The sequence below is a fragment of the Lonchura striata genome, chromosome 2 (assembly GCF_050655825.1).
Source record: "Lonchura striata isolate lonStrDom1 chromosome 2, ASM5065582v1, whole genome shotgun sequence".
Classification (NCBI taxonomy): domain Eukaryota; kingdom Metazoa; phylum Chordata; class Aves; order Passeriformes; family Estrildidae; genus Lonchura; species Lonchura striata.
In genome coordinates, this window is record NC_140704.1 from 8910074 (window position 1) to 8937018 (window position 26945).

Genomic DNA, 26945 nt, shown 5'->3' on the forward strand with positions numbered 1-26945 from the left:
TGAATTTAGATTTTGTAAACTTTAGCCTGCTTATTGCATTTGACAGTGTTACATCGTACAGGGCTCTATGGCCTCAAATAGAGACTCTCCAAACCTGAGAAGCTTTGTTTTATTACAAAATTGATTAAAGGAATCCAAAACAATTAGAAAAATACCAAACTTACCAAGACAGCATGAGCAACACAAAGATTCCTTTTGCCTCCTTATTACAATTTCCCATGATCCCAAGGACAACACAGGGATCAGCTGAGTTCTGTAGGATTTTGGAGACAGGTCCTGGCAAGGCAGAATGAAATAGGAGAGGAAGGCCACAGCTCTTAGCATGGGTTTCTCTCACCAAATTCAGGGCAAATACCCATGGGTGCAGATTAGCCACAGGTGTTTTTAAATAGAAGGAAGTGAAAATTTGGGGAATGGAGACCTGAAGGACAGGGGGATTCTCATCTCATGGACATCTGAGGTCTGAGAGGACAGAACACCTCCACCCCATGCTGGCAAAAGCCCCACACTTTGCTGCTTCATGGTGTGGGTCCTGAGTGGAACACAAGTGCAGTGGTACAGTGTAATTCTGCTCCTGGGGGTCAGCACCAGAGTGGCAGAGGGCTCTGAGCGAATGCTGACATTCACTGCTGTTTTTTGATGTTTTTGAATCAGTGAGGTGTGGATATTCTCAGTTCAGTCAGAGGGAAAAAGAGAAACCTTTCTGCCAGGCCAAGCCTGGGAAAAAGTCTGGGAGAAATGTGAACAATCTATTATCTTGTTTTCCATTCATATTTTTTATAGATATGTTCTACCACACTAATCTAAGTCCAGTGTACCAATCAGGTGAAATGTTTTTACTTTAAGACCGATGGAATTAATGTTCATGATGTTCTCTATAAAAGAGAGAGGTGCTTTTGGATAAACATTAATTTACCTTCTGAAATCATATGAATCATTTCACCCATCCCTGGCTCAACAGCATCAAGTGAGGAACACAGTTAAAGCTCTTAAAAAAGTATTTTAGGTGTTGGGATTTTTCTTAGGAGCGGGTCTTGGGGGGTTTCTCCTATGTCATCTTTGGTTAATTTGCAGGGAATTTCCCAGCTATAGCACTAGCAAATGGTGGGCAGTGACTGAGTGAACGGGGCAATGAGCTCAAGAGGAAATAGGGCTGTGAAGCCAGCCAATTTAATCTCCTCCATGTAAAATCTTGTAGATGAGAAGGAAACTCCAGCTGATGGCCATCTTTCATCAGACATTTCTCTCATTAGAAGTTTCCTCTATGAGGATTCGAAAGCATAAAAGTATGGAGTATTAATCACAACTAATTTGATTGTTAAAATGACCTCTATAATTTCTTTAGAGTTTTCTCTGCTTCCAGAACACCCAATTACTTCATCTTGTGCTTTAAAAGCAACATGAAAATTACTCTTAGGAACAGTTAAAGAGCACTGAGAGAATTTGTCTTGTTTCTTTAATAAAAGGTTCCTTCTACTTCATTATTGCCTCAAAATTAGCAGAGATTGTTGGTCATTTCTGGTTTTCCTAGATGGGGCTGGGTAATTTGGAAGGTGTGTGCTGTGATTTCTCTGATCACAGGTGCCAGGGTGGGAGTAATCTGTCTCCAAAAGAGAGAGTTGATGTCTTATACACCAAACACCTGAAACTGCAATGGAACAACAGTGAAAACCAAACCCACCAAGGGTCCCTGGAGCCATCTGACAAATCATCTCCAGCCTCTTGCCTCTGGGGATGTCCTGACTCACCAGCTGCAAGGCACCATGGATTGCTGACCCAGCCAAAAACTGGCTGATGTAGTCTGAAAAACAGAAATAATAGCATACCCTAAAAAAATTTCTTGTGAAGCTCAGACTGCATAAATGCCTCAGATTTCCTTCCTTTTCATGAAAAAGAAAAAAAAAAGAAAAAAAAGAAAGATAGAAGTTCAGTTTAAAGGGAAAATCTCAGGAAATCTTTGTGTAAAGGGATAATTCCTGGCCCTTACTGAGGCTGTTTCATCCCATTTCTGCATTTTTTTTCTCCATGTGTGCCAGGTAATACATGATGTAATGCTTACATCCACAGAGTGATTTGTTCAATAGTCAGATATCAAATACAGCTAAAATAGCTTAACTGGAAGAAGCCATGATGGGACTATGTGAATTTTTGTCACCAGCCCTTCTGTACCATGGAGTGATTGTTTATGGAAAGGAGTGGGATTGCTGGTGGATTTTCTTGAGTTTACTTCAATGGTGTCAAATCCATTTCTTATGGTGCTTTTGCCTTCCAACCTGTGGTTGAGCATCTTCACCATGACCCTGGAGCTGCTCTCTGAGCTTGCTGTATTGAAGTTGGGTTCAAATCCCTGCGGGAGGATCCCCCCTATGGAAATGGAGGAAGATGTTCCTCTGAGCCACTCAGAAAGATCTCTTGAAAGATCTTGCATAGCTTAAAAAATCTGTCAAAAATCCATGAATTATTGAGAGCTTCTTATTGCTAGAAAATTATCATCCTTGCTTGATTTGAATTTCAAGTTTTACTGTGGGAGCAGTAATTTTGAAACCTGGGAATTACACAGAGCCACTTGCTCTAAGACAGGGCAGGGAGACAGAAGAAGGGCAAGTCTGGGGCTCAGACTGCAGTGATGGGCTGCAGCAGAGGGGCTTCTTTGGCTAAGAGGTTAAAACTCAGTGAAATGCTGAATCACTCAACTGGCAAAGCTCAAGTTACTCCTCTGATAAAATCTGTTATCTCTGCTGTTCTCTGCGTGGCTTGTCCTGGAAGAATACTATTCATAGCTTATTCTTCATAAGTAATGGACACAAACCCAATTTTGTCATGCCGTATTTGCTGTGAAAAACTTTATTACAAGCTAATTTTGAAAGTAATTTTTAGCAGATACATTTTGGGAAGACTGTCATATGGCAAGCTCTGGAATGTGAAATGTTAGTGCGTCTATGAAAGCCAAAATGTACACATTAGTAAACCTTAAAATAGTCCCTGTCCTAGACTTTAGAATAATCTACAAATGGATCATTTTTCAACCTACAGACTTCAGAAACTACCTTTAGACAGATCCAAAGAAGAATTTTATTTGCCAATACAATTTTCCAGAGGAGCTGTTTCAAAGATGGTTAGAACATAATGTAATGGCCTTATCTAACATTTTCATCTAATGGTTTTAGTTTCCTATGACTAAGAGTTTGGGACAGTGACATCTTATTATTCATGTATTAGAAAACAATTTCATTCCTATTTTAAAAACAAATGTCCATATAAACTCAAGTGCTGGGCTGCCTTTTAAATATTTGTCATCAAATCCATTAATCCTCCAAACCCTGAGTCCATTTGTGATTAATCTGTCACATTAGACAGCATCCTTTCTAAAATAGTAATCAGTGGAACATTAAGTGACAACACCCACATGATGACCTGCAGATTGCAGAGGCAAAGCCCAAAAAGATATTAGTGAATGCATTTTCAGTCTTTCTCCAAATTTATAAGATTTTTAAACTGCCAAAATTTAAAAATAGCATACTGCCATTGCCATGAACATAATTAAAAAGGAACAATAAATCCATGGAATTAGAGATGCTACATTAGCAGATTCACACAACCGGAATGTACCTTCAGTCTTTGTTTTGCTACAGAACAGTAGCCAGATTTCACAGCAGTAAATCTCTGAAATTTTTGTGACTTTTACAGTTCTTTTCATATGGATGCTTCAATACAGGTAAACATGTCCAAACCCTCTTAAAAAAAATTATATACAAAATAATCGAATAATCTAAATAATCTAATAATCTAATAATAAAAAGAAAAATAATGAAACCCTCAGAAGAAAATTTTTATTTTCTTATATTATACAAGCTGCTAGACAAATGCATTTGTAAATTTTCAGCAAAATTATTGTAATTAACTGCAGCTTTCTGTAGCACAAAATTAACTAAATTTATCTTCTAAAGGCATATCTCACTTCAATTGTCAATAGAGAAATATCTTGGTGGTTTCACATTAAATGCTGCCTCCAAAACTCCATTTGTAATCTTGTCATAGAAATCAATTGTAAAAGACAAATAATATGAAATGTCTTTGATTGTTTTTTTCAGCACAAGAAGAACATTAACTGTAAAGGAATGAAATTTGAATAGCCAAATGAATTAATCCAGTTTTAATGTTAAATATTGAAGATGAATATTGCACTTCTTTTGGATTGTGAAAAACTGCATCATTTGCCAGCTATGGTCTGATACTAGGAGGGGTCAATGTTCATAACAGCTATGAATTAATTTTATCTTAATACTGTCATCACTACGGAGGCAACAGAGTTTATTTTTCTGTAGGTTTTTTTTTTTTTTTAGTTAGCTTCACTTGAGTTATTCTGTGAACTAACATTCAAATTGTGTCCATATTGTTCTGCATTTATTCATTTGTCCAACAAAGACAAGTTTTAGATTTCATGGCACTCATAAAAGTTGATATATTGAGCAACTTCATTCCTGGTGAACATGGAAATAGTTTGGACTCCGAGAGGATTTGTAAGAAGACCCTGGCTGAGCAGAGCTGGTCTGGGCTCATATTGTGTGACTGTGTAAGAACTGAGGGTGGACTGGGCTATGTGGCCTCTTTACCCCAGTGGCCTAATCAAATTGAGTTCAAGACATTATCCTTCTAAATTAAAAGTTTCTGTGTGTGCATTTGACTATGACTAGAAAGTACATTTCAATGATTACATCACCTAGCTTTGCTGTAAATACCAGCCACCTGTCTATTTTCTTTTAATTCCAAAAGTTTTTGTCACTTGGTTGCCTGGACACCAATAATCAGAGCTTTTTTGAAGTTTTTTTTTAATTGAAAAACAATGAAACACCAATTTCAGGAAGCCACTAGATGATCTAGCACCATCAAAATAACTTCAATTCTTGACAGTTCTCCCTCTTGCCTTGTTTTTCCTTACCTATCACTTTGTATGTTTTTACTTTTTGTTTCCATATTGCAGCATCTGATCCTGCACATTGTAGCAGTGCTGATCATAGTGAGCATTTCCTGATCAACCTTTGCTACAGTGATCTGCTCATCACATTTCATTAGGAAATGCCTGGTAGAATACATTATATAGGCATTGTAGGCAGGAGACTTGCAAGGTTAATGCAAGTACAGCAATAATTGCTCTTTGAATATAATTATACTTTCTTTGCATTCACTCAGCTATTTTCTTTTCCTAGAGACCAGGGTTATGCTATGGAAAATGTTACTTTCCATCAGGCCTTGTTATTTGACTTCTTGAAATTAATGTTCTTAAAATCAAAAGACAATTTATAGAAGATGTTATATCTTGGAAAATTGTTGCCAGAGATACTTTCTTTAGTAAATTAGTAATCAGCAGTGACACATTGCTGTAGCGTATCAAGCACAGCATAAGGCTGCTCTGCAAAACTGTCATTTGAGCAGGCACAGTCTGAAACTATGTAAAGAGCTTTTCTTGAGTTCAAAAGTTAAACATATGCATAAGATTTGGTTCCCTTGTCAGTTTTGCATACTAGATAGATAGTGTACAGTGCAGGGCCAACAAATCCATATCAAAGGCTGTATAATTTTTTGCATCCCAGGGTGTTTTGTTTGCTCCTGTGGCTCCTGAGGGCAGGAGATTTACCTAGGAATTATGTCAGTTTGGTGCAGAGTCAGAAAGAAAAATCATCATGGCAGAGTCTAAAAATAACTTAATTACAGCTAACAACTAGCTAATAGTCAAGATCTCGTTATTCTATCTCTATAGTCAGGTAAGTAAATATCTGAACTTTATCTGTGGTGTAGTACCTGGTGACTCCCAACCATGTTAAACATACCATGTCATTGTGACTTAAGAATAAATCAAATGGAGGCAGGGGATTTAGCTGGCTGCCAAATAAATAACAATAAATAGCATATCACCTGAAAATTATTAACACCAATTCTAAGCAATAAGGAGATCAGATGCATGGCCCGTCTCCTTTTGAAACAAATTCACGACCTTCTATTCTCTGAAAGTTAACTATTAAATTTACTTTGTCCAGGAAGCCTTCCAAAGGCAATCTACCCTGGAAACAAACCCAATTCAAGAAAGCTTTACACAAACATGAAAATGGCAAGAGCAGTACAGTAACTGACCACACTTAACCTGTATATTTTTACTCTTTTTTTTTTAACTTTTCCTCCTGTTTAGGCTTTACAGTACTTTGGATGGTGAGGAAAAGCTCAAGGCCATGTTGTCTGACATAATCTGTCTGCTTTGCAACACTGTATTTTCCTTAAGATTACTGTAATCAGAGTTTAGTGAAGAAAAACTTCAGTCAAGCAGAAATTGTCTGAGGGGTCATGAGAGATGTTCTCTAGTGCCTGTCCAACCTGGGTCTTGTACAATTTTTCTTTCAATGACCTTGACACACACATCAGGAATTTGCCAAAAGTAAAAAAGTTGAGAGGCACTGTTGATACTGAAAGGGATCTGAATATCCAGGACAAAGAAACTACCAAATAACCAGAAGTGCTGGAATCAAAAACTGGCTCCAAATTTCATTGTGCTAAAGTGTCCTGCTTTAGGGGAGCCATCAGGGGGACTTCTGCTGTAAATTGAACTCACCAGCTGAGAATGTCTGAGGAGAAGGAAGATCAGGATGTACCAGTGAATACCAGCACTATTAGCAAACAACATTACGCAGAAATGAGAAAAGTGAATGGAAATGCATTCACAGAAGTACTTCAAACAGCACAAGGAGAATTTCAATTTGACAAGGGAGATTTGCTGTGCAATTTATCACCCAGCTCTGGCCAGATATCCTGACAAAAAGTGTGATGGGTTAATGAGATGATGCTGGGAATAGGGAGCTGCTCTTACAACAAGACACAGTGGTTCCTAACAGAGGCCTGAACAAGCCCAGTTTTGACCACCTGTCAAACTGATCCTGCTCTCTAAATCAGCAGAAAACTCTTTGTATTATCTGCTGGGTTATTTTATTGATCTAATAATCTATTTTACTTATATTGATTTAATTACCTATATTGAATAGTCAGACAAGAGCCAGAACCAGTTGCACAGGAAATATACATATGGATAGGAGAGAGCAGATGAGGAAGAGAAGGAGGAGGAGGAGGAGGAGGAGGAAGAGGAGAAGAAAATCAGGTATCCCTTTCTGTGGCAAGAAGCTGATAGATTGACTCAGCCTGATCCTGGCAACCTCACCTAACTCAGAAGAGCAAAGCTTGCTCAACCTAGAAAAACTCGATAGGGCAGAAAGGAGATTTTGTCTGCCAACATTCAACCAGACAAGACAGAAGCCAGTGCTGTTGCAAGAATAAATAGACACAAACTGGCCATGAACAGAGCTGGGCTGCAAGTTTGAAGAGTGGTTTTAGGCTCTATACCAGCCAGATTCTTCAGTTTCCATTTGGATTAGTCAGGAAAATGGGAAAGACATAAACACTGAGGGACACCCAGTTAACACTCAAGTAAAAAACTTAGAACTTAGAGGACATTACTTTTTCACTCACAGAGCATTTATAAGCATGGAGCAACAGGATTCTGCTATTGGAGGATGTTATAGAGGCCACAAGAATAAATGGGCTCAAACAGGGAATGGCCAAACTCTTGAAGGGGAAACATATCAGTCCCTGTTTCAAATAATCTAAATGTTCTTAGGATGGAGCTTCATAAATTTATGCAAAGGATTATATGTAAGGAATGTGAGGTAGCAGGGGACCAGAGTGCATGGTGCAGGTTGCCTTTACAAGTCCTAGGTCCAAAGTGTATGGATCACTGCAGAGGCAAATGAACCAAATTCCATGTGCTATATATCACAAGAGACCAAATGAGCATTCTTATCTGGCCAAAATATTTCCTTTCTTAAGACTAGGGTATTAGTGCAAAACAAACACACCTTGTAGGCAAGTTTTCCATTTCTCAGTTAAAAATCTTTCATTTTTATTCTCCAACATCCACTTTGCTGTTATTGATTTCAAATTCTGTAGAGACTAATTGGTAAGCATAGAAAATTAAAGTGATGAAAGTGAGTATTTAATTCACACAAAATCCAGTTGTGTAGATCTTATATCCATTTTTTGATTAAAATAATTTAATTTTCATATTAAAGGTTTGTGTTCCAGAGATGCATAATACACATACATTATAATACACAATAGATCTAGCAAATATTATAATACTATTATAATACACAATAGATCTAGCAAATGTTTGGACCTCTGTGGTTACAGAGTTCCACAAAATGACTATATTGCCAAGCCAAAACATTCAAAAATTGTGAATGAGATCCCAATAACCAGGACACATTCTTAAAAATAAATTTCCAAAGGAATCAAGAAAATTCTGATTACATTAAAGTCAATGACAAACCTTTTGTAAAGTCAATGACGAAATCCATATGGGATTAGTTTTAATTGCCTTTTGTTTTTTATGAGCCTTCAGGAGTCACCTACTTGCCATTTCCAATCTCAATAATCAAAAAATTAATTTTCCTCCTTAACTGACTGATGGAGTTTTCCCATAGTCTAATAAGTCCAGAAGTTGAGGCAATAAGAGAAGGACAAGTTATCATAAGGTTTGTGCTCCAATTAAGTGTTTCCAGTCAATTGGAGAGCAAATTTTTCTTTTAAACTCATCCTGCAGGAAAAGAGTAGTGTCTCACAGGGAGATTTGATGAATTGGAGAGGAATGCCCTGGAATTAAGGGCTGGGAGTGTGGTCCAGATGACTCTGAGAAGGTGGAAGGACCAAGCTGGGAGGGAGGGTGGGATGCAGATCCCAGCTGAGCTGTCCTTGCCATTGTGCCTCAGGGGGAGAGGTGGGTGGAAGCAAGAATGTCTGCTCTTGGAAGCAATGATGTCCACCTCCCTTCCTTGCTGCTGCCACCTTTTCTACCCTGCAGAGGCAGGAGCTGCTGGTCCTGTTCTGCAGATGGCACAGGCAGGGGTGCAGTGGGAGCAGAGCTGTCAGATTGTGACTTCATCTGTGCCTGGTGTCACCACAGCTTACTGGGCTGCATGTGGGATGGAAGGAAGCAGAGGATTACCCTTGGAAATATGAGGCCACTTATGTTCAGTTCAAGCTTGACACCTCAAACAGCAGCGGATTGATGCAATTTACAGAAGATGGATTTATCTTCTGCTCATGTTCACTGACTTTATCTTTTAGAGTTGACTGACTTCATCGCAGGGAGCTTCTTCATACAGGAATGGTGATAGTGGAGCAGTGAAGACCTCTCCTGAGGCTGGAAAAAATCCATGGAAAATAGCTGGAAATATTTGCTTGGAAGATAAGAGCTTAGCCTAAGAAGGGAAAAAAACCCCAAATCTGCAAATCTGAAGAAACGAGAATGACAGGAGGTGGCCAAGAGGGACAGAAATGTTTGAAACTAAAAATAAACCTTAATTATTAAACTTAAATATATAAAGCTGTCGATTAAAAAATAGTATCAGATTACATCTCTACAGAGCCAAATAATTAATAACTTTTAATAGCCCTAATAAATTTGGATTTCATCAAAATCTTGTTGCATATCATTGACTATTTCTAGCAAGGACTATGAGTTCTTAAGGGAAACCAGCACCTGTGTTAAAATGTACATTGCTGACATCTTTCCCAGGTACATCAATTATAATTAAAGTGTAATAAGAATGCCAGGATGGACTTCTCAGGCACTTTCATGCTGGAGCCCTAGCATTTAAAATAAAATCCATTAATTGTAACTACTGTAGGTTTGTGATCTCTCAGATAGCGTACAAACTAATTCATTGCTTTTGCAGCCATGCCAGTCTTTGTTAATTAAGGTTTGTGATTTATTTAATTTGAGCAGGGATGTATCAGAGTGCCCCAAACTAGACTGATAAAAGTTCATTAGTTTGTACTGTTTAAGACAATTTGGAATCTGATAATGAAAAATGTTTCTAGGCGTCTGACAAAAATTGATTAGCAAAATGGTCTCTAATTGTTTAAAGGAAAGCTCCATATTTTCTTCAACCCACCCATCTGAAAGTTCATATGTTAAGAAGCTCTTCTCACTCTGAAGTGGCTCTGAAATACATTTGAAGATAAAAGGCTAATTTTAAATTATTGTTGGCATTGCTTAGGGGAGGAGGGAGCCATTGTGCTGTCATCATCTGGAAGGCCTTCTTTCTTTATTTTTTCATACACAGCAGCCAACACCACAGTCCCTGAGTGAGAGTCAAATATTAACAAAGTGCTCCTCCAAAAAAGTATTAAGGTAGGAGTTTCTCTGCTTTGCAAGCGTGAAAGAGAGCTGAAGAGTGTGATAATGATATGATTAAGTTGTGGCTTAGAGGAGACATCCCTTTGTCATCAGAAAGATCTCAGCAACAGAGCAATAATCCTGACCACAGATTGGTGGGTCTCATCGTGAGGCAGGCACTGGAAGAGTCACAACAGTGATCCCAGGAACCCAGAGCAACCAGATGAGATGCAAACAACCACACACAGCCATTTGTTTGGTGAACTGAGTCACAGAGTCAGAGAAGAGCTGAGGCTGGAAGGGACCTGTGGACAAAGCAGGACAACAGATTGCTCAGCACACTGTATAGTGTAGGTTTGAATGTCCCCTAGGATGGAAGTTTCACACGGTAGTTCTCTGGGTACCATCCAGGGTGTTTCATCATCATCAGCATGAGAAGTTTCTTCCTAATATCCAGCTGAAAATAATCTAATTTCCCTTGTTGGAACTTGTGTCCATTGCAACTTGTGTCCTCAAGATGAGTTTGGTTCCACCTTCACTAACACTCCAATTAGATGGTAATCAAATGCAGGGAGGTAATCAAATGTAGGGAGGTAATCAAATGCAGGGAGTTCTTTCCTTCAGCCTCTGGTCTCAAGGCTGAGCAAACCAAATCCTTCCAGCCTCTCTTTGTATCATGCAGTCCAGTACCTCATCGTGCTGTTGGTTCTCTGATGATTTCCTACAGTGTTCCAAAATCTTTCTTGCCTTGAGGAGCCCACAATTGCATGGAGCTCTCCAGATGCACCCTCAGAGAGAAGAGAGTGCAAAGAGTGCAGAGAGAAGTTCCATCAAGCTGCTGGCTAAGCTCTACAATGCAGCCTGCTACACAACTGGTTTGCTTTGCTGCAAGGGCACATTGGCCTCTCATCTTCTGCTTCTTGCCTAGCTGGAGCCCAGCCCCTTCTGTGCACAGGTGTTTTCCAGCTGGATTACTTGCTATGATTATACAGAAGGTTACTGGAAGTGCTCAGTGTTTAAAATACAGCTCCCAAATCCTGTGGCACCTTCATCTTTTCCTAAAGGCACTTTGAAAATCCAAATTTACTAGAAGAGATCAAAAGAAAAATGTCATTTTTGTGTCTTTTTCTAGATGTTAACTACAGTCTTCAGAACTGGTAAAATGGGAATTATTCAGCAGTCTCTGACACTTTTCACAACATCCTTCTGTGACATAAATAATCATCCTGAATACTTTTATTGTTCATTTGTCATTTAGGTCTTAAAATCTGTTTAGAAGTGCCTCAGCATCATTGCTCCTACTTTAAGGATAAAAGATAATATTTTCTTTATTGTTTTATTTTCCTTATATATATTTTGTTTCTTTACTGGCTTGTTTTCAGTCGCATGGAAGGTGAACTGGCTCCAGCTAACTTCAACCTTGCACATGGCAAGTGCCCAATCTCATAAAGAACTTTCAGACAATCAGCACATGCAGTGACCTGAACCCCTTGTAAGGGAGGAGTTTAGAAGAGGAAGGAAGTGACTCCCTGTGTGGAGAGGTCTAGATGAAGAGGTTAGACCAGATGCCTGATACTTAGACAGCTAAAATTAGATAATGATGATGTCAGCTATAAAGAAATGTAAGAGTAGGTAGGAGTAAAATTCAGGAACTTTATTCTAAGGCAGCATAAATTGTCTTTACTCCTGCTGAATTCTGTGTATCTGTGATCATTTTTATAAATGGCAAACCTGAATGCATGAATCTGAGCCATGCAAAATCTAAACTTAGTCCTCATATAGGACTAAGCTAAAACACCCATGCAGAAAAATAATCTGGAAAACTTGAATGATACACAGATGTAAATCAGAACAATTGTTCAGGATCCCAAGGCTAGCTGTAGTAAATTCTTCAGAGTAATTTTAAATATCAGAATACTGTTGTTTTCCCTTAGTTATCTAAACTGATTTCTGTGCCTTTTTTTTTTTTTTTTTATTTCTTGTAATTATTTTCCACCAGATCATAATTTGCGTCCCTTAAATACTTTTTGAATAAGTCTTCAGAACATGAGTTTACGGGCTGCTTTTAATTTCAAGCTGCTTCCAGATGAAGGCCACTTCCATCTCATAAAAAAAAAAAGTGGTTAGGGAAAATTTACTTTCTGAGTGGACATGGTATTAACAGGTGTTTTCATTTTTTTTTTCCAGTGTTATAGGAGCCCAGGCCTTGTGCACCCATCTGAATGTTCATACTTAATGAACAGAGGTTGGGGTGTACTGGGATCTTCCTCAGACATTCAATACTGTTAGCATTTGTAATTATGAGTAATTTGTTATGAAGGACCTCTTTAAATTCTTTTGTGAATTCCTGCCTGAAAACTCATCCATAAATCATTATATCAATACATGCACATGTCAGTATGCATATGTGTATGTGCCTTTCTGGATCACAGGGAAGCTCAGGTGACCTAATTTCAAGAAATAATCTGGTCTGGTTTTCTTCAAACCACATGAAAGATTTGACAAGGTTCTTGTTTACATGGGCACCAAGGGAGGGTGAAAATACTCCAACCAATTTAAATAGGAAATTAAATGGAACACGTTTTAACAACAGTTAGATGTGTACTTGCCCATGGCACATGTTTCTCTCAAGATAAAATCAACATGTTGGAATTACTTGGAATGTCAGTTTTTATAATGCTTATGTTTAGGGAAAGCTTCCAGGTGTACCAAAGGTGAGACAAAGATAGTAAGGTAAATATGAAGTTATGTTTGTGTTCACTTGAGGATAATTATTCTTTAAAATTGGACTTTCAATGACATGTAAGGATCCTGAATAGTCTCTTCCTATTAAAATAAGTATTTTGGGGTTTAGGCAGACTTGAAAAAGATTATCCTAATCTTTACTATTTAGCTGAACATCTTTGCAGCAATATAATTTAAATTAAATATGTTTATGTTTTTAAACCCTAGAAAATAAAACAGAATTTATGGTTAACTGACACAAATATCATCATAATGTCTTACAACTATAGCTCTAAAACTATAAAAGGCCCTTACCCCCAGTGCTCCTCAGAAGACTGGATTCTGAAAAGAAATTATCTTGCTTCATCAGAAGCTGTGAATGAAGTGTAGGCATCTCTAGGGGGTAAATTTTGTGATGTAGATATTATAAAGGAGCTGAGACTATAGGCTAATAATTTTTTCATCTTAAGGTTCCTCATTTCTTCAGCTCAACATGCCTTTAGAGGAGTAAGGTGTCAATACTGAGAAAGGAACCACTTGACTTTTTTACATCCTTAAGAACAGGGACAGCAGGCAACCAATTGATATTTGTAGATTTTTAATGGAAACCCCCAAAATCTCACTGATCCAAGCCAACAAAACATGGAATGATGGCCCTAGACTGGAATCTAAATCTATCACTGTAGTTTGCTGATGTGATTAGCTCTGTAGTACAGGATGGAGCCTGTCCATTTTTCAAAACTGGGCCAAAGCCTTGAACAGTTGTTTTGGTAATGTAGATGAGCCTTTAGGTCTTAATAGTTCCAACAATTACTGCTGAATCTGGCCTTGGCTCAGGAATAAACTCCTTGTATTGAAAAGATTTACTATCCTAACTATATCTGTATCTCAATTTAATGAAAATGTTAAGGATAATTTGATGGTCTCTTGCCAGTGTAATTTTAAATAAAATGTCTTCATTCCTTGGCAGTGTCTATTGGCACTCAGGTTTAACTAAAGGAAGTGCTTAAGTGAAGTGCTTCTTACATTACAGTCTTGCCAGTATCTTCTCTGATATAATAGATTTAATTTTCAGTATTTTACCCAGAGTAAATAAATTGAAAAAAAAATTACCTCCCACCGTCAATCCATATGGCAGCAAACCTTACTAAAAGCATTACTAAAAATCAGATATTGGCCTATCACAGCATTTGGACTAATCTCAAACCTCATCTCTTGTAAATTAAAGCATTTCTAACTTATTTACTATTCATTTTTATGCACTCTTGTAAAATATCTTTCTGTACCTTGGGAAATAATGTAGCACATAATGAGGCACTGTCAGTGCATCTTAGATTTCCATCTGACTTCAGCAAGTCAGCAAAAAAGTTTAAGACACTTTATTATAATTGCATAGGGAATGGAAACTAATGGTGGGGGGGTGACAATTTGGCCATCATACCCTACAGAACTGAGCAATTGCCAAATACAGTTTTGGTTGTTTACCTTGTCTAAATCAGGAATGTGTGTACAGAATGAGGCCAGAAGGACAATGCATCAGAACTTAAATTGTTTGGGGATAGTCTGAGGATAGAAAAAAGATTCTAGATATAAAACAGTGCTCATTAAAAGGGTAAAACATGAGTAATATTTATTTTCCTTCTAAAATTTAAGTGCCATCAATTTGTTTTAATATGCAGAAAGAGTATTTACAAAAATCCAAAAATCCCCCTGGCAGAGGCAGAGTTTGCTGCTACTTACATTAAGGTACCAGGAGCTCATAATTTTAAAAGTTCGTAGGCCACCTCAGTAATGTTATCTTTGGCACCCAGAACAACAATTCAAGATCTTTGTCACTGTTGGGAAGAAATATTTTTTCTTGTTATTATTGCTACCCACCAAATCTTCATTCCTCTTTTTCTTCTGCTCAACAAGAAACATTCAGAATTGTCAGCAAGAGACTTTCAGAAGATGGCTTTTCTCTGAGCCAGTCACAGAGAAAAAGGAAGATCTTACGACAGCCATATGGGTACCAGAGATTTTTCCTGTCCCTTGGCACCTAGAAGCAGACCCTGGAGACACCCCATAGATAAGTTTCTCTGTAATGTGGATTGGAACACAATTTACCCATGTTTTCTACAACTGTGACTACCTTTGTGCTGCTGTTTTAATTTCTATGGTGCATTTACAAGAAAAAGATGGTATTTGCACACACTTGGAAAACTTGATTTCAGGGAGTGAATAAATGTTGAGGAGTGTCATCTTTTTAATAGACTACATCTGAACAAACAACTGGACCAAGCCATCTGTACCTGGGAGCACGTGTGCAGAGGCAAAAAGGTACAAACATAGGGCAGAGAACTGTGACTAGGAGAATACAAAAAGTCTTGTGGAATGTGCAACAAAGAGATGAGAAAGATGGGAAAGATTGAAGTGGGAGAGGCAGATGGGTTAGCACAGCACACATACAAGAACAATATTCCTACATCTTTGAGTATGTGTTTGTCAGGGCCCTGGACAGCCACATCTGGGGCCCCCACTCTCTCACCCCGCTGCTCATCAGCCCATCTAGGTTCAGGTGTACCTGTCTCCAGCCCTTCCTCCTGGATGGACCTTGGGCTACATCATAGCAGTGTCTGGCCTCTCAGGAGTTGTCCACTCACCCTGCCTGGGGCTGAATCCTGTATCACCACTGCCAGGCTCTGCCCTCTCTCTCTGGATCCTGTGGAATTATGTTCTGACCTGGGAGGGCCTGTGCTGGGGGCATCCACTTTGCTTCCTTCATGGAACAACGTGTTCTTGCTGCTCCCTGAGAATATTAAGCCAGTCACAGCCTTGAGGGGCATATACAAATCATAGAATCACAGAATGGTTTGGGTTGGAAAGGGCCTTAAAGATCATCTAGTTCAAATCCCCCTGCCATGGATAGGGACACCTCCCACCAGGCCAGGTTGCTGAGTTCCCATCCAACCTGTCCCTGAATTCTTCCAGGGATGGGGCATCCACAACTTCTCTGGGAAATCTGTTCCAGTGCCTCACTGTAGGCACACAGTTTGTGGTGAGTGGGAGTGGAGCTGTGGCCAAGCCTCATCCCCAGTGGGCACAGCTGTGAGCAGCAGGTGAGCAGCACTGACAGCAATGAGCCAGGGAGTGCCCAGGTGTGCTGAGCAACCACCAAAGGGAACAGAGGGCACACAGGTGCAGTGCATGAACATGAGGGGGATAAAAGGCTGGGCTAAAGAACAAGAAGGGTAGATGCTTGCAGCTTTCTGATGTGGTATGGTGCTATTCTGTATGGGTTGAAGCTTTTCTTCATGGTGACATTCTGTGTGTGTTATGGCTGTCCTGACTGTGACATGTGCTGTGACACCTCACTACCCTCAATGTAAAGACTTTCTTTCTAGTATCTAATCTGAACCTATTTTTTTGTTGTTGTTGTTGTTTAAAGTCATTCCCCCTTGTCCTGTCACTACATTCTATAGTAAGAACTTTCTTTCCATCTTTCTTGCAGGCTCCCTTTAGGTACTGGAATGCTACAATGAGGTTGCTCCATGTTCTCCAGGCTGTACAACTCCAATTCTCCCAACCTTTCCTCATAGGAGAGGTGCTCCATCCCCCTAATCTTCTTGGTGGTCTCCTCTGGACTCAGTTCAACAGGCTGATGCCCTTTCTGTGCTGGGGATGCCAGAAATTGCAATGGCTTCTCAGACACTCATCAGTTGGGTGGTTGTCATTTACCAACCACTTCTGCTGACCCTGGCTGTTAACTTCTGCAGAAGATCTTGTGTCCTTCTGACACTGAAGCTGGAACATGTCAAATGCGTATCAGTGAAAACCTTACTTCATAGAAACTCCACTTTCTGTAATTTCATGGGTTTTTTTGCTTCTTACATAAGAAGAGATTGCATCCCTAAGCTGTCTTTGCTACTGATAAAAATGGCATAAACTCATGACCTAACAGATTGCTTCTATGCTAATGAAAACTAACTGCTAGAGACACCTAGATTAGTCCTTTTTTTTTGTATGAGACTTATAAAGTTTATCAAAGCCAAAGTAAAATTGAAAATAATCTACTCACGTTCAGAAAAAAAAACTATCATTTCAATATAGAGTGGTGGGGTATTTCATCAGCAATGAAATGTGTTGAAACTGTGCACAAACATTTGACATGGTATTTCACAATATCCTAAACAGCATCTGCATTTGTAAACAGTATTTAGGGAGGCCAGGCTTGCTAATACTGAGACGATGTTATCTGCAGAAATGCCAGACTAATGCTTACTCTTGCTAAGCACACATTCCCTTATGAAAAGCCTGAAATTTTAAAACTTAGGCTCTTCTGAATCCTCCAAATCCAATGAAATCTGAACAAATATTTCATTTGCCAGTCAGCTTGACAATAGTGAAAGAGCATTGTGCTCTTGGTATGAACAGCTGCAAAGCACGGACATCCTCTCCTGACAAGGGTGCTTGCCATTTGTTTGCTGTGATATGCCGATGTGAGAATTCACAAGCTAGAGCTTGTGAAATCAAATTTCCACTGAAGGGAATTAAAGCTGGATTTGGCCACCTATATTTATTTACCACCTTGAGCTGCAGACTGAGTAAGTGCTTTTTGTTACTGTTGTTGTTTGCGCTGTATCTGGAGGGATGCAGTCACCACGCTGAAGAAATGGAGAATGGGCTAAGAAAAGTAAAGCAGCCTCAGGTGTAGTTTCACCGTTTGGGTTTGCTGCTTTTACAGTACAGCCTTTTTCTTTTTCCACTCCTCACCAGCTGTGGTCCCATTTCTGAGCCCACCTCTATCATGGACTTTCCCAAGTGTATTTTCATGGCTACACAGAAGCCTGTATTGGTGTGTCCAGTCTACACACTGATCACAAAGGCTTTGCAATGGGGCCGTGTCCATCTCTTCCCGGAGAAAAGGAGGCTCAGGAATGACCTTGTCCCCCCTAAACTCCCTGAGAGGAAGGCGTAGCCAGGTAGGGGTCAGGCTCTTCTCACAGCATAGGATGAGAGAACTGGCCTCAACTTTAACCAAGGTGTGAAAAACACTTATCACTTGGTTTTTAAAATTTTTAAAAGTTTAATAATAATAAAATTGTTATAGAAATAGTAATACAATTAGAGTAATAAAGTTTAGAGTTAGGACAATTACAAGACAATAAAAAGTAAAGAATTATGGATGTTAGGATGCTCTTGGACACTGTCACGAAAAGCATACCTTTTGAACAAAGGAATAATTTTAAAAGCAATAGCCTGTTGCGTATTCATATATCTCACACATGATGCATAAATGTCTTGTAAAGTAAGAACTTTTCTGGTTTTTGTCAACTTCTCTTTAATCTTGTTGGTTCTAAAAAGATGGAGAGAAGGTGGAAGAATGTTTGTCTTTTCTGATAAGGAGGCAGTAACTTTTTATGGGCCCTGTTCGCTGACATCTCTGTGTGAAGAGATTGATTCTCATCTTCTCGCTTGAGCTTGTAACAAACATTATATCGCAGAATTTCTATTTTAACCTTATGTTGTAACCTAAAGCTGTTTTTAACACACTACTTAAGAGAATTAATACAGCATAGGTTTCTAACATTACACATATAATATTCATTGTAACATTTGCGAAAAGCCAATCATAAAATATGCATTTTTCATAAAGGGATGTTCAGGTTGGACTTAGGAGGAATTTTTTTCCCGGAAAAGGCTGACTAAACATCGGAATGGGCTGCCCAGAGAGTTGGAGTCACCGTCCCTGGAGCTAAGGACCGGATGGGGCTCTTAGTTGATGGAGGTGTTTGGTGAAAAGTTCGACTCTATGACCTCAGAGATCTTCTTCAACCTTATTTATTCGCTGATATGCTTATGCTACTGAAAGCACAAATTACATATGTGTGTGTGTACCAAGCGTGTTCCCACAGCCAAATGACGCTGAGGAGGGCAGCACGGCAAAGCCCGGCTGCCCCCTCAGCTCGGTTCTGGCCGGGTGCGCAGGACGCGGCAGCGCAGCGCAGTCCGGCCCTGCGCACCGGCAGGCAGCTCCCGGGGCAGGGAAGCTTCCCCTGGAACTCCCTCAGCAGGGAAGCTTCCCGTGGAACTCCCTCAGCAGGGAAGCTTCCCGTGGAACGCCCGGAGCAGGGACGCTTCCCCTGGCACACCCCCAGCACGGCCGCTTCCCGCGGAGCTCCCTCAGCCGCGCCGGGGGCGGGGCGGCGCGCGCGGCCGAGTGTCGGGAGCGCGCGCGGCCGAGTGTCGGGAGCGCGCGCGGCGGGCGGCGGGCGGCCGCCATCTTCTCTGCGCGTCCGGCGGGAGCGCTGCCTCTGCCCCCTCCTCCTTCTCCCTCCTCCTCCTTCTCCCTCCTCCCACTACGCTCCGCCGTCGCCGCCGGTCAGGAACGGGGCGACCGGGATAGCGAAGGCCGCAGGGAAGGCGGGGGACGGGGGAGCAGCCCCGCGGGGGCGGGCGGGCCGCGGGGCGCCAGCCCGGGGGGTTCGTGCGGCCCCTCCGCTCGCCCTGCCGGCCGGCCGGGCCCCGCTCCCCATGGGATAAGCTGTAAACATGTTCAGCTTTGAAGGCGATTTCAAAACAAGGCCCAAGGTGTCCCTCGGAGGAGCGAGCAGGAAGGTAAGGAGCGGCGCCCGGCCGTGCCCGTGTCTGTGTCGGTTCTGTCGCCCCCCGCCCTGTTATCGGTGCTTTTACTGTCGGGCCTTCTGAAATGGGAGCAGCGATGACTAAGGTTTAATAGAGGAGAAAAACCCTCCCCTCCTGATGATGTGTCTATCTCTGATCTCCCTGCCTCACTGTTATTATTAATTTTTTTTGTATAGTCAGGCCACACCATGCCAGGCTTGTAGTGTAGTAAGAATTGTGGGAAGCGAGGAAATGTCTCCTTGGCTCGTCCCCCCGCCGGCGGTCGATCCATCCCGGCTGTCGTGGCCGGTGGCACCTCCCCAGCAGTCGCTCTCCAGGGGGAAAGGACTCGGAGACCTCCTGTCATTTCCCTGCGGTGGGGATGTCTGGCGTGGACCTGCCCATCGGGGGATGTGGCACACACACAGCCTCGCACAGCCCCAGTTGCCGGGGCAGGTTCATCAACGTGAGCCGGGGCCGCCGGGTCGGTCTCTGTCAAGTTTAGGTTCGGTCAGTTTGTTGTGCGCAGGGTTGGTAACAGTTAATTGTCAGCTGTACCAGACTGTTTGATCTCCTCGAACAGTGTTTATTGATGGGAAAGAAGCAGGATGATTTATTCAGATCTTGCTGATTGGACAGGGTAAGCAAATGTTTAGTCGAGCGCTGAAGGGCACAGGACTTCGGAAGAACGACAGAAAGGACAGAGTGTTTTTAGAAGTGGCCTGATCTGTAGGGGTCACTTTAATTCACTGTGAAAATACTAAGTCTCCTCGTTGTCATTGGAGATGACTGTGTGGGAAGCTAACGAGTGTTTCCATTCCTATTTTTGAATTTTAATTAGATAAATAAGTCTCAAGTTTTTATTACTGTGCATTAAAAGCACGTTTGATTCTTGGAAACTTTTGAGGTTTGGCAGTACAGTGAGGAAATGAGGAAAAATATTGCAATATGTGATAGTAAAATCACAGTGAAGTTTGCATTTTGGCATAATAAAAGAAATTACAAGAGATTGTATACAGAACTGTATTTAGATTATGCAGCTTTTCCTCTGATTCATCTTCTGTTTATCTTAAGACATGTCTGTTCATTAGGCCATGTAAACTGGCATTACATGAGTCAAAATGCCATAAATACTCCCCAGCTTAAGTAGGAGTTGGCAGAACATGCCCTGGTCCTCAGCTGTACACTTCAGGTACTTTGCAACTTTTGACCCTGACTTGCTCGTAGTGTTTCTTGCTGAACATTCTGCCTCCTACAGTAGTAAACAACGGCTATAACATCTTCTTTTACACTTAGCAATTCATGAAAATGTATCAGAATTATGTCTATTGTAATTATATGGGACAAATTTATTAATGTTATGCAGGCATACATTTCCAAGGGCAAATATTAGCATGTAAAGGACTGGAAACTGAAATTGATGCATAACCTTCACTGTGTGCAGTGGAGGTTGTGGTTCATGACAAGATTGATACTGACTGGTGCACAGATTTCATGATTCTACATCAGTTCACCAAAGTGCTTGTGCTGCATCAGTGCAAATCACAGGCAGCTTTGGGCATCATGGTTACATAGACATCCTAGAGTGTCCTTGAAAGAGCTTGAAAGATTTTCAGAAACCGTGTACAGTACTAATGAAAGAATTTTTTTAAGAAGTACTAAAAATTACTTGTAAATGCAGTTTAGCTGAACTTCTGTGAAAACATTCTACAGCAGAGATTACTGTGGGAAGTGTTTGTGGGTTCCGTGTTATGCCTTAAGATTTTAGATTTTGTATTTTTCAAATCCTATACTGCATTAGGGCATAGCTTTAAACTCCTTATAAAGTGTAGTTAACTGTCTTCACATTTTGGTTAGACAAAGCAATCCCTCTGGGCCTGTTATCCGAGGACACCCTACAGCCTCAGGCCCCAAAAAGTATAAACAAAAATGATTTGGGTTGGAGCAAACTGGGGGAATAGGATTTCATTATCTGAAGCTGTAATTGGAGGTCTAACCCCTGATATGTAAATAGACCAAACTTGTATCAGTCTGAAACTCATGATCATTGTTCATTTTGGATGTAGCCCCTTGGGAAGGTTTTACCTGCTCTTAATGTACCTGAAGGCCCTTCATTGAATATATCTGCTTTTATCTTTTGACTTTGTCTGATGTCTGTTTCTAGGTAAGCCTGAATTAGGCATCATGTGAGTTTCTCATTTCACATCATAGGTTCCTTGGGATCAAATTTCTCAGATGTATAAGCTTCATTTTTATAGAAAGCTGAATCATTAATTGTTTCCTTCCAGATTTTGGTACACATACAAAAAAACCCTCATTTTTTTTGACAAATGCCCTTGCCCTCCTAAATGGTGTATTCTTTAGAAGCTGTACCTTTGATGTGCTTTTGGCAGCTAGTTGCATACTTAGTGCTGCCTATCGTGATTCCTTTGGTAGAAGAAGGCACCATTCCGAAACACTGGAGCCATGCAGGCTGTTTAATGCTAAGAATAACTCTGTACCCACTTTGGGGAAGTTTCCCAAACATAGTTGCACCACTGCAGAACAATGACAAAACCTCCTGTTTGAGGAGCCAGTCAGTGGTAAAGGTGCCAGTGGGGCCTGAAATGAGTGCAACTACACCAAAATAGTGATCAGCAACACTATTAGAAGTGTGGTTTTGCTGATGGAACTGCAGCTGCAAACAGTGGCTGTGTTGGGCACACTCACATGTGCTGACACCTGTCTGGCACTGCTGTGTGTGTCTGCAGTGTTTCCTTAGGCCTCACAGGGGGCTGACTTCAGTACTTTCTATCAGTAAGAGCACAATGATAGGAGTAAAACTGGGCACTTGCATAATTGTGGCATTAAGGTACTGAATCTAGTGTGCCTTCTCATCATTAGCTTGTATGGCATTTTTTAATTACAAAAACAGAGAGCTTTGGGTCTGTTTTTAGCTGTTTGCATCTTATATCATGTGTGTTATGGTTGGAATTGTGTATGCTCTTGAGAGGCACTTCATTCCACCCATATCAAGCATCACTTGTTTTTGTTCTAGTCACAGGCTGCAAATTAATATTCTCAAAATTACTACCTCAGTGACTGATCCTTTCAGAATATTATTGTAGCATTATAATAACGCATTGTACAGAAGTGCAGAAATGTAGGTGCTGTTGTCGGTGTTTGAACTTTTCCTTCCATACCTACTTTCAAGAATCTGCTGATTCATCTGGACTTTTTGCCCTGTTTTATGTGTTTGAGTGTGTAGATACAGGACATTAGCATTATTTACAATGTGATAAACTAATTTTAGAGGGTTTTATTTATTTATTTATTTTTGGGGTAGTTTATCATCACCTTTAAAACATGGTTCTGTGTGTTATGAGGCTCTTCAAAAGAAATTTTCAAATTTAGTTTAATTGTAACTGGCAGACTGTATTTGTGCTTCTTAGGTAAAGCAGCCTCCAAAAATGAGTGCTGTTACTAGAGTTCAGTATGGGAACATCTTGAATTACTCATGGACATTTTGTAGAGGACACAATTGTTGCCTGGAAGGCTGTGGCTGCAGAGAGCCTGTGGTGTGTTAGGCAGGAAATGCAGATCTGTGCATGAAGAGTTGGCTTGGGGTGCAGCTCAGATTGGCCTCACCCAACCCAACTGTGAGAGGACTGGAGCAGATGGTGCCTTCACCTGGCTGCTTCCCAGCCCATCCCTGTGTCCCGTGCAGTGAACATATTTCTGCTAGGTGGAGTGTCACCAGGTCTTTTGGGGACAGCTGTCAGCTTTCACTGATTTTAGCGTGAGGTTGAACACAGCACAAAATCGGTTTAACCACGTCAGCCTGACTTGGGACTGTCAGGCCTAGTGTTACTTCATTCATTTCAGTAATATTAAGAAAAATTTGAGGTAGCAATGCTTTAGTGCATCCGTGCAAGGGATCCCCAGGCCAATGCTGGAATGTACAAGGGGCTCTGTACCTCCACATTGTTTGATTACATTGTGAAATGTATGAATGACACCTTGGAAGTCTAACAGGAAAAATGTGTGAAAGAGTATTAAGTCAAATGTACAGTATCACTTGAGCTGTCTAAACCATACTTTTACAAATCCCAAGACTGTTTAAAATAGATGATTTTTAAATGATAATGCATTATGCGATAATTTCAAAACCCCTCCTTTTTCAGCATTTGTAATACGGATGAGTTAGCAGGGTCATGAAAGTGAAAGTGAAAACACTTCATTGAGTTTGGGGTTCTTTTTGGTCTTTGCCTTTTTTATGGGAGACACAGAAGCTTACTAATGAGCAAATATTGATGACTCCATCTGTATTTTAAAAAGTCTTACTAATTTATTTTAATATGGACATTTTACTAATAAGAGATATTAAATTTACAAAGTTTGTTTATATTTTAATTTAGTAGTTTCTGATTTGCTTTCTTAAATTAGTAGCATGACATTAAGCATTAGATTCTTGTTTATATTTCCCCCTGCTTTCAGCTGAAGTGCAGTGTTAGAACTCCAGAAACACCTTGTTTGCTCTTTGTTGTCTGTAGTCTACACATGAAATAACTTCTTGTGGAATTATAATTAAAATTTTACAAACAGTAGGGTGTAAAATTGCCAGTGCATGGAGAGATCTGTCCATGTTGGGATTGATTGTTATGGTAGATGCCTGTAGGATATAAGCATTGATGGGGCAGTTAAAAACCAGTTTTATTTCTCTCTTACTGATGGATTGAGGAAAATAGTTAATAATTTTAGGAAGGAATATTTTCTATTTTATTATAACTTATTTAACTCTACATCATGCCACAGTGGAGGTGAAATGATGGTAAGGATTTATTGTATGGGAGTTCTAGATTACAATTACAAATTGAGTATTTATTTTGAATGGAAGGAATTGCAGTGCTTGGCTACTAAGACCTTTGTCCTGTTGGGCACATGGTGTGCAGCTACACACCTCACTCTAGAGTCAGCTTGAATCTTGCAGTGTCACAGCCTAAGCCTTGAAATACTCTTGGAATTTCAGATCTGTGGTGTGGAAGTATGAGGAAACCTTTATGTTGTAAAATAATGACTGCCTGTCAGTAGGAAACTACGCAGTTAATGCATCCCTGATTCTTAGGCTTCCTTTTCTCTCTGTAACAAATGAAATTCTCCTCATTTGAAATCAAGCTACAAAAGATGGAGTTGTAGTTAGCTGACAGCAGTGATAATGCTGTTATCAGTTATTTGCTATTTTTTCAGATTCAAATAAAAAAAATATGCTTTTTAAAATATGTTTTCCTCCCTTGTTCCTGAGAAAATGATGAGTCACAGAATGGTTTGGTTGGAAGGGATCTTAACGATTACATTACCCCGTTCCAACCCCCTTGCCTTGGGCAGGGACACCTTCCACTAGAAATCACTCACAGCTCTGTGTACAGTACACATCTTAGAAGTCATAATAGGGACAGACTGAGCATAAATGTAAAAGCAGCTTTCTTGCTTTTCAGTTGGCCTTTAGAGTCTCCAAGCAAATTCTGGTTCCCCCATGTGTGGTTTTGTGGGTGCCACATGATAGGAGAGGTTCCAGGTGCTCCCTACATCCCAGGGTGAATTTCAGCTGAAATGCTGAGGTGTGTTCTGGCAAGCACTGTGACACTGACTGCAGTGAGGCCAGGCTTTGCAGGGCTAGATGCCTCTCCTGGGCATGGTTCAGCTCCTTTCCTTCTGCAAGATTGTCTGCTCTACATATAAACTTAGCTGATTATTTACGTCATTATTAAGAATTCGAATCACAAACTGCTTAAAAGCAGAATATTTCAGGCTGCTGAACGTACTCAGACATGTTCAATGGAATTTAAATTGTTGAGGTCCAGTTCAAGGTATTGTTGTAAGCATTTTAAAATGCAAATTTCTTTTACTATTCAGATCAAAAAACCCACTTGGAGTTCATCTGGTCTAAAATAATGTCAGGAGATAGAAACATTTTTGAGAAGGTAGGGGATATTTCCCAGTGGCCACATTTATTCTGTAAAAACAAATGTTAAAAAATTTTCCATTTATTGGCAGGAGTTACTGAATACTTGTGTTGAGAGGAATTTTATTCTATAAATTGCTTAGGTCACTTCAATTGTTTTGGGAGTTGTTACTGATTTTTATGTGGTTCAAGTTAAATTCAGCTGTAAAGTCATGCTCCTCATTTTAGGGAAAGGAAAAAAGATTCAAGTTCCTGGATTTTGTAGATAAAAACCACACAAGTTTTTATAATTGTCAACAAAAATTAAAAAAGTTCAAGTGTTTGTTTCTTAAAGAAAATTTCATAAAAAGTCATGCCTTGTACTTTGCATGACCTCTTGAAATGTGAAGTGCAAAGCATTCTCAGCTACTAACCAAAATAAACCCTCTTCATTTATAAAGAAGCATCAAGCTTTAATAATACTAAATTTTTGCTTCAGTGTGTTATTATTAATTTTTAAAAAAAAATCTGTGTTTAGCTGGTACCTGAAAGTAATTTTTTAGTTTCATCTTTACATCTGGGTATGTTTAAGTTTTAAATTTATTTGCTATAAGATAGCAAGTAAATAGCTGTCCAAGAGTGTTCAATTTCAGATTTTACAAGACAGCAAATATTAGAAGTGTTGAGGAGGATTTAATTATGTATACATTTTGTTTTTCTGAATCTGGATTTTGAGCCAAGAGGGCTGAAAGTTTATTTCTCTCAAGACAAAGTGTTCAAATGCAGAAGGAAAAGAGTAATAGTTTCTATATTTGTGTACCTTATTCAGTCTTTGGCTAGGATACATGAAAGCTGGGAGTTCTGCAAACATACTTCTGCAACCAAAAATTGTATTTCAGCAAAACAAGGATAAGAAAACAACTTTAATTGAACAGTCTTTGTTCATTATGGATTGAACTGCTGGTTGTGAAGCACTGGCGTTGACATCGTTCCACTGTCAGATGTGGCTGCTCACAGCTGCTGCCTCAGAGCAGTTCTGCCACCAGGAACTTTGCTGTGGTGAATAGCACAGTACATGGAAGTGTACTTTATCCCCGTGTACAAATTAACATTTCATATATTACTCAGCATTTCTTTGATGGCAGTCACACATTTTCCTTTCTGTGTACTGTCCTCCCTCTGCTTCTGTTTTAACCTCTTCCCTCCTCTCTTACCCTCAGAGTCATTTCTGTAATGTCACTCTGTGTTTTGCTGTCACATACACAGAAACATTTCTTGTTTCTTTGTGCCATGCCCCACAGAAAACTTCTGAAATGGGGTTTTTCATGGTGCTGCAGCTCAAATGCTAGAGCAGGAGGTTGGTTGTCTTTTCTCAGTTGGAGAGTGCATCAGGCAGGACACGGCCACGTGTCCTACGTTGCATGGAAACTCACGGTCGGTGTATTCCTTGTTCTGCATTTGGGAGGGCAAGGCCTGAAG

The 26945-nt window shown here is 40.1% G+C and overlaps 1 protein-coding gene and 1 long non-coding RNA gene across 4 annotated transcripts in view; both read left to right on the top strand.

The window, feature by feature from the left end:
• The first annotated feature begins 14941 nt into the window (after positions 1-14941).
• LOC146768105 (uncharacterized) lies at positions 14942-17550 on the top strand. Its single transcript, XR_014950524.1, has 2 exons — positions 14942-16307; positions 16445-17550. It is a non-coding gene; the product is annotated as an uncharacterized LOC146768105 (long non-coding RNA).
• A 1643-nt stretch (positions 17551-19193) lies between these two features.
• UBE3C (ubiquitin protein ligase E3C) overlaps positions 19194-26945 on the top strand; it is a 71410-nt gene continuing 63658 nt past the window's right edge. Inside the window, exon 1 of one of the 3 annotated variants that reach the window (XM_085572945.1) lies at positions 19194-19540. In XM_085572945.1, the coding sequence (XP_085429071.1) occupies positions 19475-19540 (66 nt within the window). In that variant the 5' untranslated portion in view covers positions 19194-19474. The remainder of the gene's footprint in view (positions 19541-26945) is intronic. The other 2 variants (XM_021526553.4, XM_085572946.1) reach the window with 2 other exon arrangements.